The 15970-nt window shown below is 41.0% G+C and overlaps 1 protein-coding gene across 1 annotated transcript in view; it reads left to right on the forward strand.

The window, feature by feature from the left end:
- The window catches only part of xrcc1 (X-ray repair complementing defective repair in Chinese hamster cells 1), a 33727-nt gene extending 21561 nt beyond the window's left edge, over positions 1 to 12166 (forward strand). Inside the window, exons 13-17 of the mRNA XM_049583950.1 lie at positions 3111 to 3159; positions 7248 to 7387; positions 7553 to 7643; positions 7727 to 7802; positions 11053 to 12166. Of these exons, the coding sequence (XP_049439907.1) occupies positions 3111 to 3159; positions 7248 to 7387; positions 7553 to 7643; positions 7727 to 7802; positions 11053 to 11160 (464 nt within the window). The 3' untranslated portion in view covers positions 11161 to 12166. The remainder of the gene's footprint in view (positions 1 to 3110; positions 3160 to 7247; positions 7388 to 7552; positions 7644 to 7726; positions 7803 to 11052) is intronic.
- The last annotated feature ends 3804 nt before the right edge of the window (positions 12167 to 15970 follow it).

Genomic DNA, 15970 nt, shown 5'->3' on the forward strand with positions numbered 1-15970 from the left:
TGCCGGGCAGGGAGAGTTGTGTGTGAAGCATCTGTGTTTTCACAGACATGGATATAAACTGTAAATGCAACTTAATGGGTTTGTGGCGACGTACAGCTGCAAGGCATAATTCTAGTTTTTGTTTTTTGTCAGTGGACAGCATACTTGTGGGGTATATTTGGTCCCCAGACGTAGCTGTGCAGTACAGCAGCGAGGGTCCCAGACCTAGGGTGAATCTGAGTGAGAGGAAGGCAGCTGCCTGGACGAAGAGAGGCTTTTCTCATTAATGCTCCGAGATAAAATTATCTTCTGCCCTCTCCTTAGAAGCTGTGAATTTACAGCTCACAGTAACTTAATATGATACAGTGTGTGGCTTTTGTTTTATATCTAGTGTCACCCAAAAAAGTTGTTGCACATTTCCAATCTGTCATTAGCGTAGTTAGCACACATTAGCTTGGTGGACTAGCTTGGCTTGTGTACTATAGTACCTACATGTTACTGTTACTCTGAGTGTTCCACCAAACCTCATTCAGACCCTCAAACCCTACATGGGAGAAAAGGAACGAGTAGATGAATGTCTGTATTACACAGCCAAATCAGATTCGACTGGCATAACTCTGAGTAGGGTACAACCCAAGCAACATTATACCAGCTTAAAACTAGAATCCTAATGTTGTCATTGTGAGCATGTTAGCATGTCTATCTTAGCATTTGGTTTAATGCACCACTGCGCCAAAGTTCAACCTTGCAGAGCTGCTAGCATGGCTGAGAACACCTAAACTCTACAGTTCCTCAGGGTCAACCACTACAAATAAACTGCAATGAATTAGAAGATACAGGAAAACACCATTTGTTTGTCACAGGGGTGAAAACAACAAACCAAAAAGTTCACAGCCACAGCCTGGTGAGTGAAGCAGAAATTAAGTTATTTATATATATATATATATATATATGTTAAGGCTGCCCCCAACAAAAAGTTTTCCTAGTCAACCAATAGTCGTCATTTAGGGCCATCACTTGACTAGTGTCCCGCATGTTTACAATATTAATGTGATATTAAATGATACATTTTGGGCGGGGCAACACAATGGTTGGAGTTGAAGGTGTGAGAAAGAATAGTATCAGTAACATTGTTAACACTGTGCTACATTACAGAGAAATACAAAACCGTACTAATGAACCTTCATTAATATAGGCCTATATTTTATCTACAAGTGCACGTCACACACTGAGTGAGCCGCCTGTTAATGACACTGTCGGCAAAGCAGTAATGATTGTGCTAAGTGGCTAATGGGCATGTAGCTACTTCCATGTTTCAGATGATACGTCGTGTTTGTAGGTGATGAATGATAGACAAATGTTTGCCTGCAGAGTTTACATATCACCTTGGGTAACTTGGCTGTGGAATAACTGCAGGTACCAGCCCTGGGAATAAAGGGCTGTACAGATGTCACATCCAGTTTACAAGAGGGCAGTGGCAGGTTGTGTCTGAGGTTGCTAAGCAACCATAACAAGCATGGTATAGCCCATTTACCTGAAAGCCTGAGTGCAAAGCTGATCTTCTCCCAGGAGCTGTTAGAAAGTTTGTAGGTCTATTGTCAGTGGGACAGATGTAAAACTCTGGGTAGCCCTGCACTAACATGAACAACTTTTCCGTATTTATCAGGCTGAATATTTACGAAAGAAGGGAAATATGTCTGTCGACTGTGATTGGTTTGTGACTCCTGTCTGACTGCTGAGCGCTGCCTTTTCCTGCGTCTGTCCTTTCAAATTATATTCCCACGTGGTCCAGTAATATAGGTTTTGATTTATTTCGACTCCTAATAGAGTTTCACTTTCTTCTATGCGAATAAGCGAACAATGAATTCTTGCCGACTAATGACCTTTTATTTGGTCGACTTTTATGGAGCAGCCCTAATAAATATATACATATATATTTATACGAAGATCCAAGAACTGAAGTGTAAGTGTCTGTGACTCACGGGAAGTGACTTATTCTAACTAACGAGGGAGAGGAGAGGGTAGCACTGGAGCTGAAGAGGACTGAATGAATTGAGAGGGGCAAGGGGACAATGTGAGGGCCGAAGGTTTAGACAGAAGGATCACCTGTACAAAGCACTTGGAGATGGATGAGTTGATAACACCACCGTGAAAAGAACAAGAACAATATAGGTACTGTGGATTCTGTCTGAGGGGGAAGCAAGCATAGAGGAGAGATGCAATCACCGTGAAGGGACTTGTGCATGATTCTCATTTCTATGTTAATGCGAGGCCAGAAGTAAAGTGCCGTGGTGCATCAGTGAGGCGACACAGCAAGCCCTGACCCAACAAACACACACAAGGGGAGACGGCATTTTAATTAGACCTGCTTCTCTTTTGCCCCTCAACAGCACAGGATTGTACAATAATGCAAAGTGCTGCCAACAAAGTTTTATTCTTTGAACTGATGATATGTGTGTCACAGAAAAATGGATTCATCTGGTATGTTTCTCTTTCTGCTGTGCATCATGAAAATTTAAGGTCCATTCCATTTTACTGGTATTTTTAGAAAGATCTTTAGTTTTAAGATTAAGGGACAATTGAAAATCAATTATACATATTTTTCCTCTGCCCTGTTGTGCTATTTATCAATCCTGATTGTTTTGGTGTGTGTTGCAGAATGTTGGAGATATATCCTTCTTTGCTGTGATACTGTTGGCGGGTGTAGTTTGGTAGAAAGATAACAGTTCCAACATGAAACTGCTCACAACAAGGTCTGTGGATTATCTTGAGTAACCGGATCATGATTTCTGGGAAGGGACATTGCTGTTGATCAATTATCTTTGAGAGAAGGCAGACATCTCTACAGCCAATCTCGCCAACACTCTGCAACTCACACCAAAACAATTTAGATTGATAAATAGCACTACAGATATGAGAACTTTACTCACTTTAAGGCTGGAGTGCAGTAATGGAAATCAAAGCTACAGGCATGTAGCAACAACCTTGGATTGATATAGTAAACTATAAATATATATAACATATCACAAACTTTTCTGCAAGGCCTTCTCTAGCATGAAAATAAACCAGACACGTCAGCTCTTTAGGTTAATCTTTTTACCATATTGACTAATAAACGCTTAATTTCACAGGAGGTGGTGATGAGGACTCTGCCGTGGACACCGAGGATGAGCTGCAGAGGTAAACAAAACAAATGATGTCATTGATGCTGATAGTAATTGATGTGGATGGGTTTGTTCTTCCATGTAATTAAAGGTTGTACACTTGAATTGAGCTCTCTTGTTGGCCCACTTGTAAAATAACCATCAGTTATTTTTACAGTCAGTAATTGTACTTCAACTTGAAGTGACTTTTGATTTATAATGACACAATAATTACACAATATGTAGCTTATAGTTTAGTATTATATTTTCTTGTAGTATATTGCAGAATTGCAGAGTCAAGTTTATTTTCATATACGTCAAAAAGTACAATTTTACATTCAGATGCAATCCAAGGCATCTGCCCTGGCTCTCTATGTCTTTACAACTATGTATAAATAAGAATAAATGAAACCCAACAACAATATTAAGAGGATTAGCTCTGGCGCCTCACAGACAGAGGGTTTTGGGTTTGAACCCACTGGCTGGGGCCCTTCTGTGTGGAGTTTGCAGGTTCTTTTAGGTCTTCTCTTGTTTTTCTGGGTTCTCTTGTGTCCTCCTTGCTGTGTATCCTGTGCGTCCTGTAACACTAGCCCTATTTAAATAGGAATTGTGCAAATTTGCAGGAAAGCCCAATCAGTCTTTTTTCAGGATTGGCAGTATAAAAACAAAATCGGGGAGTGCAGCAAAATGCCACCTACCTACTTTTGTGTATACAGAATGCTCCTTTTTCAGGGCAATGGGGGGTGTGAGCAAGTAACAAAATGTGTAGCTCAGTGTGTGACGTAAACAGTGACGTACTCCAAGGGAAGCCGCGGCTGGTCAGTCCTTCGGCGATTCTCTCGTAAGTTGGCCCGTTCTTCACCGCCCTTCAGTTGCTCATCTTTACTGTAGTGTCTGTCAGGTTTGCATTTCCCTCTTGCTACTAGCTGCTCATTCCTGCTATCAGCTGTTTCCTGTTTATCCACCGCCAGTGGTCTGTGGCGGAAGGGCGCCACGTTCTTTTTAAACCAAAAAGGATCCGCCAATATGATTGGGCGCCTCGGATCAACTCGCCAATCCGACTCTGTGTGTGTGTGCCTGTCCTTTCAAACACACTCAGACACAATTTACAGCAAAGCACTACAGCGCCTCCATCTTCTCAGGAAACTGAGAAACTTCAATGTCAGTAAAATGATCTTAATGATGGTCTACCGGTCACTCATAGAATCCATTCTCACCTTTAATATCACCTCCTGGTACAACTTTCTCACCAACAAACAGAAAACAAAACTGTCACTGATCACAGATCAACCCAGCAAAATAATCGGTTCACCACAAACTCCACTGTTCCATCTGTATGAGCACTCTGTGCCACCCTGATCACAGAAGAACCCTCTCATCCCCTCCATCACTCATTCAGTCTCCTCCCATCAGGCAGGAGATACAAAGTCCCACTGGCCAGAAAAACAATTTACAAAAAATCATTCATTCCAACTGCAATAACAGCCCTCAACAGCAGAGGAGTTACAGTGCCTTGATAATGACTTGCTGCCGGTCCTTTTCTTTTTTTTTTAAGTGTCAATATTTTGTACATGTATCTTTTTTTCGTGTTTTTTAGATCCTGTAAATGTCTTGGATGTGTTTTAAATGTCTTCTGTGTGTGTGTAAACCTGGTGTTGAGCCCTGTCAAAGACAAATTTCTGTTGCCTTTTGGTTCCAGACAATAAAGTTTTCTATTCTATTCTAAAAAATTCTAAACACTCGCAGCTTGCCAGCAAAACGGCCCAACATTCGCCGAAAATCTAGCAGTGTAAAAGGGGCCACTGTGAGTTTTTAAAGTGTTTTCTATTCAGTAATCTAACTCTATAGGTGTTTGCAACCAGAGGAACTTTTTCATAGTTCTCAGAATCCCTCGTTTTGCTGTGTTTGCACTGTAAGAACTAGGAATGATTGCAGTTCTTAGACAGCCTTTTTTTTTATCTCCTATATCAAAGTAGGTACTCTCTCAACACAAGAGAAACCATGAGTAACCAAAGTGTTTGTTGATTGGTCAAACACAGCCAATGCCACACTGGCAACTGCCATTTAAAAAAAAAAAAAAGACCCATCAGCCACAACAGGAAACACAAATTACAGCATGTAGTGAAAAATGGAAAAAAACATGGACAAGTGGACCGACAGTGGAGTCCAGGCTTTACTGAGTGAATTGTATATGGCAATGCAATGGGATTTTGATTCGTCAAAGCAGAAGTGACGGTGCTATACTAACCGCTGCCCGGCTTACAGTACTTTACGTCACTTCAGTGTTTCTGTTGGCGGTGCGAATGCAAACAGAAAAAAGCTCTCAAAGGTATTTAGTTCTTTGGGGGAGCTCCCCAGTGGGCAGTTCTCTCAGGGCACCCTCAGAAAACACCTTTTGAGACAGCTGGTACGAGTTCTGATGCTCCACAGGCGTTAACCTGAGGGAAGGAATGAGAACTGACCATGTGTTGTATGGCCCGTGTGCTCCATTATACTTACGTCCTTTCTTAAAAATCCTGAATATGTAGCAGTGATGTTCCCCAGCTGTTTGTGGTGTTCAGTCATGTTGCCAAACCACACCAGTATGTGACCAGTAAGGATGCTGTCTTAAGTAGCCCAGTTGACCAGGTTTTTTAGAGACATTCAATTTTTTTAAGGCATTGCAGAAGGTAGTGTTCGTTGTGCCTTCATCTTGACACAGCTGGTGTTTAGAGACCTGAGGAGGGAGTCTGAGATCTGAGCCAAAGCCAAAGAATCTGACGCTATTCACAATTTCAGCAGGGACACTGTTGATGTTAACTGGTAGCTGAAGATGTTAGTTGGCTTGAGGGTGGTGCTCATAGTGATAGATGGCACTGAGGAAGTGACAGAAGTCTTTGAAAATGCCTTTTTTGTGCTGTTACCTTAAAGCAACTTAAACCCATAGATTATTATCACCAGTCTCTGCAGTCATCCTCAGTTCTATGGGGCATTTTAGCATCTGTCAGTTTTGGTTTTAGGACCTACAGCTTATTGACTCAGTCTCACTGCTCCAATCAGCATTGTTTCCAGTAAAAAATGGTCTGAAATCTCACTGTACTCTAACTGCCCAGCACCGAACAGCAGACAGACAAAGTAACCAACTAGCTGGTGGACTTCCTGAAACATTTACAGTATCAGTGAAGGAGCCATATATTTCCTTCTGGAGTTGGTGGAGATTAATGTTGCTCTTTGTCTGCTTGACCTCTAATTTGCACCATTAAGACATGTGCCCACAGTGTTTCTACACAGTTAACAACAAACTTAAACTCTGTGTCCAGGCAGCCTGCTACGATCTGCTGTGTGATAGTTTCTAACTGACATGCCATACAGCTCAGGATAGAGAGTGCAAGATTGGCAGTGACGATACCAACACCTTTATAATAAGTTAATAGATTTTCAGCTTGAAGTGCTAAGAGCAGCCACAGAAAAAGCCAAGCACTCAGAACAAGGATGCTGGGCACAGTGCCTTTTCTGTAGGCAGCTGCAATTGCTCTCCTCTCATTAGGAACAATTTGAAAAACACACTGGCACTCAGAAAAAAACACTATGTGGACACGCACCCTTACATGTCTGTTTTGTGTTTACAACTTGTTCCACTGCCCCAAGTGACTAAAAGTTGTTTTGAACTGGTTTTCCTTTCAAGATTATCTCGGATAAGAGCTCACTTTTCCAAAATGACGAAATTGCTGGTAGACTGGTGGTTAAGTGTGTATTTATACCAAAATACAGAACTAAAGAACAAACGGTAATCTTTAAAAGAACTACTTTTGTACTTGTACTTGTCACTGTATTTAACTGTAACTTAAATTTCTATGGATATGGTTGAATTTAGTCCACTAACTACTCTGATGGCCTATATGGAGTGATTACAAAAGTGCAATATTAACCTTAAATCTTCCCTTAACAGAGATTCAACAGCTCCATAAATACGACATCTGTACTGCCCTGCCAATGTAACTGCGACCACCATTAGAAGGAGTGATCAGACGAGACAAAAAAAAACAAAAGCGACAAACAGAAAGGTTTCTTCTTCTGACAGCCAGGCAGGCGTGGAGCCATGTGGCATAAAAGATACAACAGATTCTTTACCTGTCCTCGTTACAGGGTGGAGAACGAGAGCAGACAGAAGAAAGCAGCAGCAGCAGAGGGGAAGACAGTGAACCAGGAGGATCCGTATGGGGGGTCGACAGATGAAAACACAGACGCTGAGGCTGAAGAGGATCACCCCATCCCTGAGCTACCAGGTACGTCTCTCTTTGTTCATGTCTCCGTGTCCTCCTGTCTCTCTGGTGCTTTGCTCCTTTCTCACCTTTTTCAAAGAGCACCTATAATTACTCCTCCTACATATTGTGGAGTCATCAGTTGCACTCCTCTGCTTCTTTCACTTCCTATTTTCTCATTTCTTCCAGACTTCCTGAAAGGAAAGCACTTTTTCCTCTACGGTAAATTCCCTAACAACGAGAGGCGTCTACTGTTGAGATACATCGTTGCCTTTAACGGGTGAGAAAGAGTTCTACAAGTAACCCATTACGATTTTCATGTTGCAAATGTTCTTATAAAAACATAATGTTGTCTTGCTCCAGACTGATTGAGGACTACATGACAGAGAAGGTGCAGTTTGTGGTGACCAGTGAAGGGTGGCACGACTCCTTTGAAGACGTGAGTTGAGTCCTCGCTTGTTTATCCCTAATAATGATGTCTAACACAAGCTTAAGAACATGAACGTCTCTGTGTATGTTGGTTTTAGCATGTGTGCAAGCATGCTTTTACATTTGATTTGATTAGATGAACATAATAGCTTCAGGAAACTTAAAGGCCCTGACACACCAAGCTGGCGGTTGAACAGGTCGTGAGTGTCTGTTGCCTTAGTTTTTGCAGTGCTGTCCTCACTGTTGGCGCTAGTCGGCCCTTGTTAGATTTATTTTCAGCATGTTAGAACGGTGTCAGAGACAGCAGGGCCTGTTGGAGAATAAAAACACTCTGATTGGCAGTTAAGCTCAGTGTACGCAAAGAGGAAGGGAAGTAAGGAAAGCAAACAGATGTTTAAAATAAAGAGGGTGGGATTGTCCACTAGCTCCACCCCCTTGCTAGTCGGTACCAGCAATATTAGTCGGTTAACCCTATGGGCCCGAACGACGCGTAGTGCGTCCAAATTCACACCTGTTGTTCTCTATGGATTTTCTCCACAACCGTGCATCATAGTGAGAAGCCACGTATATCATGTGAAACAGCGGAATCATAGCTTTTCGACAAGACCAAGCACTTGCCAGTAGTCCACTGTTTTCACAGCAGAAAAAATGATAAAGTTACACTAAAATTATGTATAACAGAGCTTTCATACAGCTTTGCACACACATTACTCTTGGATGGATTACTCGTGAATGCAGGCTCGCACAGAAATACCACGCATATCACATGAAAGCGCAGGACCAGAGCTTTCCAATAATACCACACACACCATTGTGCTGTCATCCCATCACGCTATAAATTCAGATTCATTGTCTCCAAAATAAAACCTGACGAAATTCTTTACAATCCACATTTGTCCACATTTGTAGCCCAGCTTTCAAGATGCAAATATCTCCATATTGTCCAGTTGACACTCCATCAAACTTTGTATGACAAGACCAGCCTCTTCACCTTTGCGCACCCAGACAACTGTAGCCTAATTATGCATGCTGACAGGGCCGTAGTTACCATATACATTGAGGGGGACACCAATGCCCAAAATGTTTCCCCAATATATAACTGCAACTAAAAAACAAATATTATCTTGGAGGATAGCATTGCACTTGGTTGACTATTTTTCTATGATCTTAGATGTAAATATTGCATGTTTCTTTCAGATAAAACACATTTTTGACTTGTGAATGAGTCAATGGAATTTCTTGCAATAATGAAAAAATACTGGCAATCATGTCCACCTGGCACAAACCACATGTTTTGGACAACTGTGAAGTGACAGAACGTCCCACCATCATGGTTCTTATAATGCCAGATTCCAGAGAGTCTCCCCTCCTCAGATATGGCAGAATATGTCAACTTCCAACTTGCTATGGTGAGATACATGTAAAAATGTAAGAATTTAGTCACGCGGATTTGTTTTTTTCCATTGATATAAAAATTAATATAAAATACAGGCACATAGAAGGACATGAAATGATGGCAAATCTGGTTATCCCACATTGTCCTGAAAAAAAAATAAGATATAGCGTGTGTATGTAGCCTTTATAATGACTGATATGAGCTTAAAAGTAAAGGCAGTAAAAATACCCCAAAAACGCCTAGGGCCCATAGGGTTAAACCAGTTAGTGTTTCATTCATGTACAAGGCCGCTTAACTGTCATGCGGCCAACCGCCACTAGTGGGGGCTACAGAACCGTCAGACAGCAGTCCCCCTCCCCCGTGGTAATGCTCAAGTAGACTGGAGTTTTTAAACAGCACGGTGGGGAATAAGAGCGATGACCTCTCGCAAAACCATCGTGGTTTGGCAGTACTTTGGTCCAGATCATGAAAAACAAGGTAGTGTGTCGGCGGTGTCAGAAAAAACTAGCATATAATCACTCGACTGGAGCAATGCTCAGCCACGTTCAACTCAAGCATTTGGATGTTAGCCTGCTGCTGCTAGCGGTGCTAGCCACATAGCCCAACTTGACATCGTTCACCCGGAGACACTGTGATCCCGCCCAGTCTGAGGAGATAATGCAGCTCATCACAACAATGACCGCCCAAGATATGCTTCCACTTAACTTTGCTAAAGTTAAGGCTTCAGGAAGTTAATGGAATATGTTGAGCCTGAATACATAGTGCCAGGACGCAAAAAGGTAACCTCCAGGCTGAAGCACATTCACCATTAAATGAGTTTTTTCCTTTTTTTTAGACTGGTCGACTAGTCTTAAAATTTTCGTTTAGTTGCCAGGATCATCCCTAGGTGTTACAACAGCGGCCGAGGGCTTGATTCCAACCTATGGCCCCTTGCTGCATGCCTCCCTGTCTGTCTCCACTTTTACTCTGGATCTGTCCTGTCTGAGAAAGGCAAAAATGCAGAAAAAATAATCTTTACCAAAAAGATAAAAAATTCAAGAGGGAGTGAGACCAAAACAAACTTGTTATATTAGGAAGAATTCCTTTTTTGAGCCATTGATCTCGTTAGCAAAAACAGGTCCTAATATTTGTGTACCTGTTTGCTACAGTGCACAGCCAGTATCCTTTGTTCTTTCTACATTGGTTGGGTTGTTAATGTGCTAACTAGCGTCTTGAATCCACCCTGCCGGTCTCCTGGTTTCCCTTTTTGAATGACTCACACAGACCATCGCTGCTCACTGATATGGAGAGTTATTTCCTCTCACGCAGGCCTGAAGGTACGTGCTAGTCTGCTGTTGGCTCTGCATTGTCTTCAAATTAACTTCCTGGCCGAGACACAGGTGACATGAGGCGATGGAACAGTCAGTCTTTAATACCACCACTTCCTTTATGTCAGTTTGGTGTGTCCGGGACTTAATGCACGGTTATACAAAGTACGCTGCTGAAAAGCTCTTTTTAAAAAGTCCAAAGAGGGGAAAAAAATACAGAGGCTTCTAAGACATTTTCTTTCAAGCAGCAAGCACTTATTTGCTAAGGTATAATCAAATAAAAGCATCAGAGCAAATTGGGAACCTGAGTATTTCAGCTCTGCCAGGGAAAATGTAGCAGTTTTCGGACCAAGTGGCTTTTAAATCTGTTTGAATTTATGAGTCAGAATTGGTTTTCAGTCATTTGAGGGCTTTGCTAGCACCTGAAGTAGAAGTTTCAGTTTAACAATCAGAGTTGAGTTCTTCATTGGCTAATATACCTCTGTGCATTTGTAATTCAATAAGAACACTTCATGACCTCTCTGTTCCTCTTGCTTTCACTCTCACTTCCATCACAGGCACTGATGGAGAACAGCAATCTGAACTTTGTCAAGCCTGCGTGGATTTACTCAATTAATGAACGACAAAAGCTGCTGCCCTATCAGCCCTACTCTGTCGTCCCCTGAACACTGCGCTGTATGTACACACAAAGGTGTGACTCACTTACACTTCATATCCAGACCAACAGGGAAAGCCATACATACATTTTTTTTTACTTTTTCAGATTCACTGCTTCACCTACATAAAAGCAAAAAAAAACATTACTGTTTCATTAATGCATTTCCACTGACTTTATACTTGCTATTCATGAAATGTCTTCGGTCCTCAGGTGTTTTCAACACAGATGTTCTCACCTTTCAGCCAAGATGAGGTCTTTTATAAGGGTGTCTGTTGAAGTAAATGTTAGGATAAGGTTTAGATTTATTATTAGCTTTTTATTTGAATGTTGTTAGGTTTAGCTTTGCAAGAAAGTAACGTCTTCATCGTCAGTGTGCTGCTCAGGCACTTTGAGCAAAGCACACTCTCTGATTCAGGACTTGCTTGAATTCTTTGGACCCTGTGCTGCAGTTTGCTGCGGCTCACCTTGGCTACCTCAGGCTCTGTCTGGAAATGAGTTATCATCCTGTCCTGACTGCCAGCGGCACTGATAAGACTCTGACGTGTGTAAGCGGGAAGACCATTATGAGACCAGCCCAAAGTCGGGTGAAAGGTGCCATTTATTTAAGGCTGCAGCCACCAAATGCAAAAAACCGGGACAACTAACCCTACAAATGAATATAAATTCTGGGGAACTGTTTCTTTTTCTCCTTCTATTTTATTAAATGCCAGGAGTGGGGAAAGTGATGGATTTGTTGGTGTTAAAGTTTGATGAATCTCAGTTTGTGGTTTGGTTTTATTCATGTTTGCTGAATAAATATTACAAGAGATGGACTTGCTCAACAGATGTGAGGACGTAAAACGCACGTCAGCGTTTTGCGTCACTCGAGATTTCCCAAAATGCTTCTTAAGACACGAGGAGGCGACACGAGGCTTGCTCGTCCAAAGCAGCTTGTTTAAGTCTCTTGTCTCAAACTTTTTTTGTTCTTAACTTACTACTTAATTATTTTGTCTAAATAAAAAATAGATTTTTAATTGAATGTGTTGTGCTCATTTTTATTCATTGAACTGTCTTTGCCCTCAGCTGCTCTCATCCCTTTTATGCCTTCTTCTCTGTGTATGCAGCTGAAGAGGCACTCGCTTCCTTTTCATTCCTTCTCTCATCTCGAGCGCCTTTCTGCTCTCTCTAATTTACTTCTCGTCCTGTTTCGCGCCCCAGAGCCACTGGGTCCTCTGCTCTTCAGTCAAGGGGATTAGAAAGCAAGAATGTAGATGTGAGACAAGGAGAGGGGGGTTGTGGTGGTTACAGGGGGGAGAGAGGCTGCAGGAACGATGGAGAGGTTTGAACGTGTGTTTTTAAGTTGCCAACAATCAGACTAGTATTGCTCATTTTGTGTAAGGTGAATTCACACATACCAGCAAGTGTGAAACATGTTAGTACCGACTGCTGAAGGCCGTTACCAGGGGCTGATTTGCTTTTTATAAATGGGAGAGTGCAAGGTCAAACCCATTCAGGCGTGGAAGCAGGAAAATTTACAGCAGCTAACGGTGTCATCCTGATACAATGTCATATTTCATCTAAATGCATATCTGTTGTGGAGATGGCAGAGAGGATGAGCTGCTTTCAAATTGTCCAATTTGACAGGTCGACTTTGTTCAAACAGCAGAGTTTCCACCTTATTCTTGTCACCTTGATCTCTTCTAGTCAGATTTATTCTTCGCTCTTTGCATTTTTATGTCTCCCATGAATCTTAGCAATGACCTTGACTGACTGTTAGATAGCCAAACATTGTTTGACTCTGTAGTTGTGACGCTCGTTATCATTGGCACCTGGTGTTGGGTGTCTTCGACTGATTGATGTTTTTTTTTTTTTTAATTGCTGCAAGATTTCAGTTTTTTATTCTTGTTTTCCTTCCATCTTGTCATCATGCTGGTTTTCCTGCAGTGACTCAAAGTGGGTGAATACTTTTGGAAAATGTAATTTGTGTTTTATAGTTCTAATTTAGATAATTTTTATCGAGATTATTTCACTTTGACCTTCAAGGATTTTTTCTGTCGGCCATTAAATGTACTGTTATTCAATGAGAAAACATTTCTGAAAGGGCTGGATACTTTTTATAGACACTGCACATCAGGTGAAGGACTGAAGCTAAATGCAACTTATTTCCTCAACACAACCACTTTCTGTCTAACCCATTGAGGTTTGGATGAGCTATTCAGTACTTTGGGGTCAAATTAACTTTTGTGCTAGAGCTATATTTCCAAGTGTATGACATTTTTCAGTCAGAAGAAAGCCGAAAAATGATTTTCCCTTCACCTTGTCTGTCAGCTAGCATTATCATGCAGGTAGTGTATGATGTAAGAGAGAAAGTGAAAGGTTATTCACACTGAATTTTAATTTAAGCGTATTGATGAACAGACTGACCTCATGCATTACCTGGATTACTAAGCCCAGTTCAATCAATGGTTCAATTGATGTATTGTGCCCCTGAGAGCAGAAATATTTTCAGATGCTCCCACAAATTCAAACGAGGGCTACCTGATGGCCCGAGGTGTTTTAAGGGTGAGCAAGATCAAATGCTGCAAACCTGTCTGGATGGAAGGAGTCTGGCTGCTTTTCAAAGGTCCAGATTGTGCCAAGTTGGCTAGAGTGGAGGACGGATGGGGAGTTTAAAATGATGGTTCGTGAAAACAATCAAAACTTAAAACAAAATTGTACAATGCACATTGAACAGCTTTGATAAATTTAAAGACAAACGTGCATTCCCATTTTGATGTAAAGTAGATTTGTAAGGATTGTTTGCCTTGGTCCCTCAGGTCAGCTGACCTGGGGCTCCTGGCTGTCCCACACTCCACAAACTGTGGAACAGCACCCCCTCCAAATCAGATTTGCCCCCATTGACGCATTTAAGTCCAGACTCAAAACTTGCTTTTCTTCATTAGTGTTCGCATCCCCCTGATGGGCCTTTCCCTGATGCATGCCTGTGTGTGTTGTGTCTCTAAATGTGTGAGCTGTGACCTGACAGTTGTGTTGCCTCTCATGTATGTGTTTTTAGCATTTTCTCTTCTTTTGCACAGCACTTTGGTCAAGGTGAGATTTTTTTAAATGTGCTATAAATAAATTAGAGTTGAGTTGAGAATAAAAGTAGAGGCCATACATTCAAACTTACGCAATGTACAAAAGTATTAGCACCAAAATATATTAAGTGCCAAAGGTAAAGGGACTCATTATGCAGAACTGCCCATTTCAGTAAAATATGTAAGCTGTTATCATCATTGATGCATGGATGTGTTTATTATTCTAATGCTGTATAGCTGGTGAAGTTGGGGATACATTTAACTACTTTATTACTACCTGGTAGTTTCATCTTCAATAACACATACATTATTTGTTGCTTGTATTATTAATAATCTGAATCTGTGTAGTAAGGTAACTAAAGCCTTAAAATAAGTGTAGTGGAATAAAAAGTACAATATTTGAAGAAACAAAATGGTGTTACTCAAGATAATTATTTGTACAGCACTTATCTAAACAAGGTCACAAAGTGCTTCACAAAGTGCATGATAATAAAATTACAGCATTTAAAAAAAATGTTAAGAGCCAAGAAGAATAGTGTGTACAGAGGCAAAAATCGAACAGGGGAATAAAACACACAGCCTACAAAATGGCATTAAAATGAAAACTTTTCCATAAGAAAATGTTTTAAGCAATGATTATAATGTAATGTAATATAATATAATATAATATATAATCTCCTCAGGCAGAGAATTCCAGAGCCTCGGGGTCTTGATGGCAACAGCTCAGTCACCTTTAGTTACCAAACTTGATCTAGGGATGACTAGCAAGGGTAGGCTGGAGGATATCATGTCACGATGTGGAGCCTAGGGAGTCAGAAGCCCAGCAATATAACGGGGCTAATTCTGAAGTAAAGTACAAGAACCTCAAAAGTATGCTTACAAGTACAGTGTTTGAGTAAATAGCTACTTGCTTGTTTTACCATCACTCTTACTGTCACATTTGTTTCATCAGGATGTGTCAATCAAACTGGCATTAATGACATTGTATTCATCAGTGAACGTGTTGATGTGTTGTCCGGCTGACTTTTCATTCACCTGTCCACTCAGGTTTTCCCTTTGGCCCCGGCTATGATAATAATATGACCAGCCTGAAGGACGGTGACACTGAGGTTTCTTTTTATGATTCATTGTTAAATATGACAGCTCTGACAGTTGCCCTGAGTGACGTCTTAAAATCAGTTTTGCCATATGGACTCATTTATTTCTGTTCAGCTCCAAATAACATAACATCTCTGGAGCTTTTTTTTCCCCTAGTCGCCATTAAAGGTAATCCATCAAGCTAAATGAAAAGCTGACAGCACACTGCCAAAAAGTTTCATCAGAGCATTAATGTCAGACAGGAATTGTACATTTTGGACATGTGTTGCATACTGCTTCATATTATAGTCAACTTGTTTAAGAAATTGAATCAAACTTATGTTGTTTATGAAGAGCAGTTTTATAAAATAAAGTTTTGTTTATTTTTGAGGTAAAAAAAAAATGCCTGTTCACTTCTTAACTGAAACTAAATTGTAAGTGTAAGCTACTAATTTAACACTATTTCTGTAAATTGCACTGTGGACTATGTTCATACAGAGCTTAGAGGCTCTACAAAGCTAAGGGACTGTTCTTCACCTATCAGAGGAGGGGGTGGCTTTATTTCTTTATTTATTTTATAATGTTGATCCTCCCTGAAGCTACTGTTGTTATTCCTTGAGCCTCCTCGAGTAACTGGCAGATTATGCATGACCCTCACTCCACCATAAATTTGTGCCAGTTATT

Source organism: Epinephelus fuscoguttatus, linkage group LG8 (genome assembly GCF_011397635.1).
Source record: "Epinephelus fuscoguttatus linkage group LG8, E.fuscoguttatus.final_Chr_v1".
Classification (NCBI taxonomy): Eukaryota; Metazoa; Chordata; class Actinopteri; order Perciformes; family Serranidae; genus Epinephelus; species Epinephelus fuscoguttatus.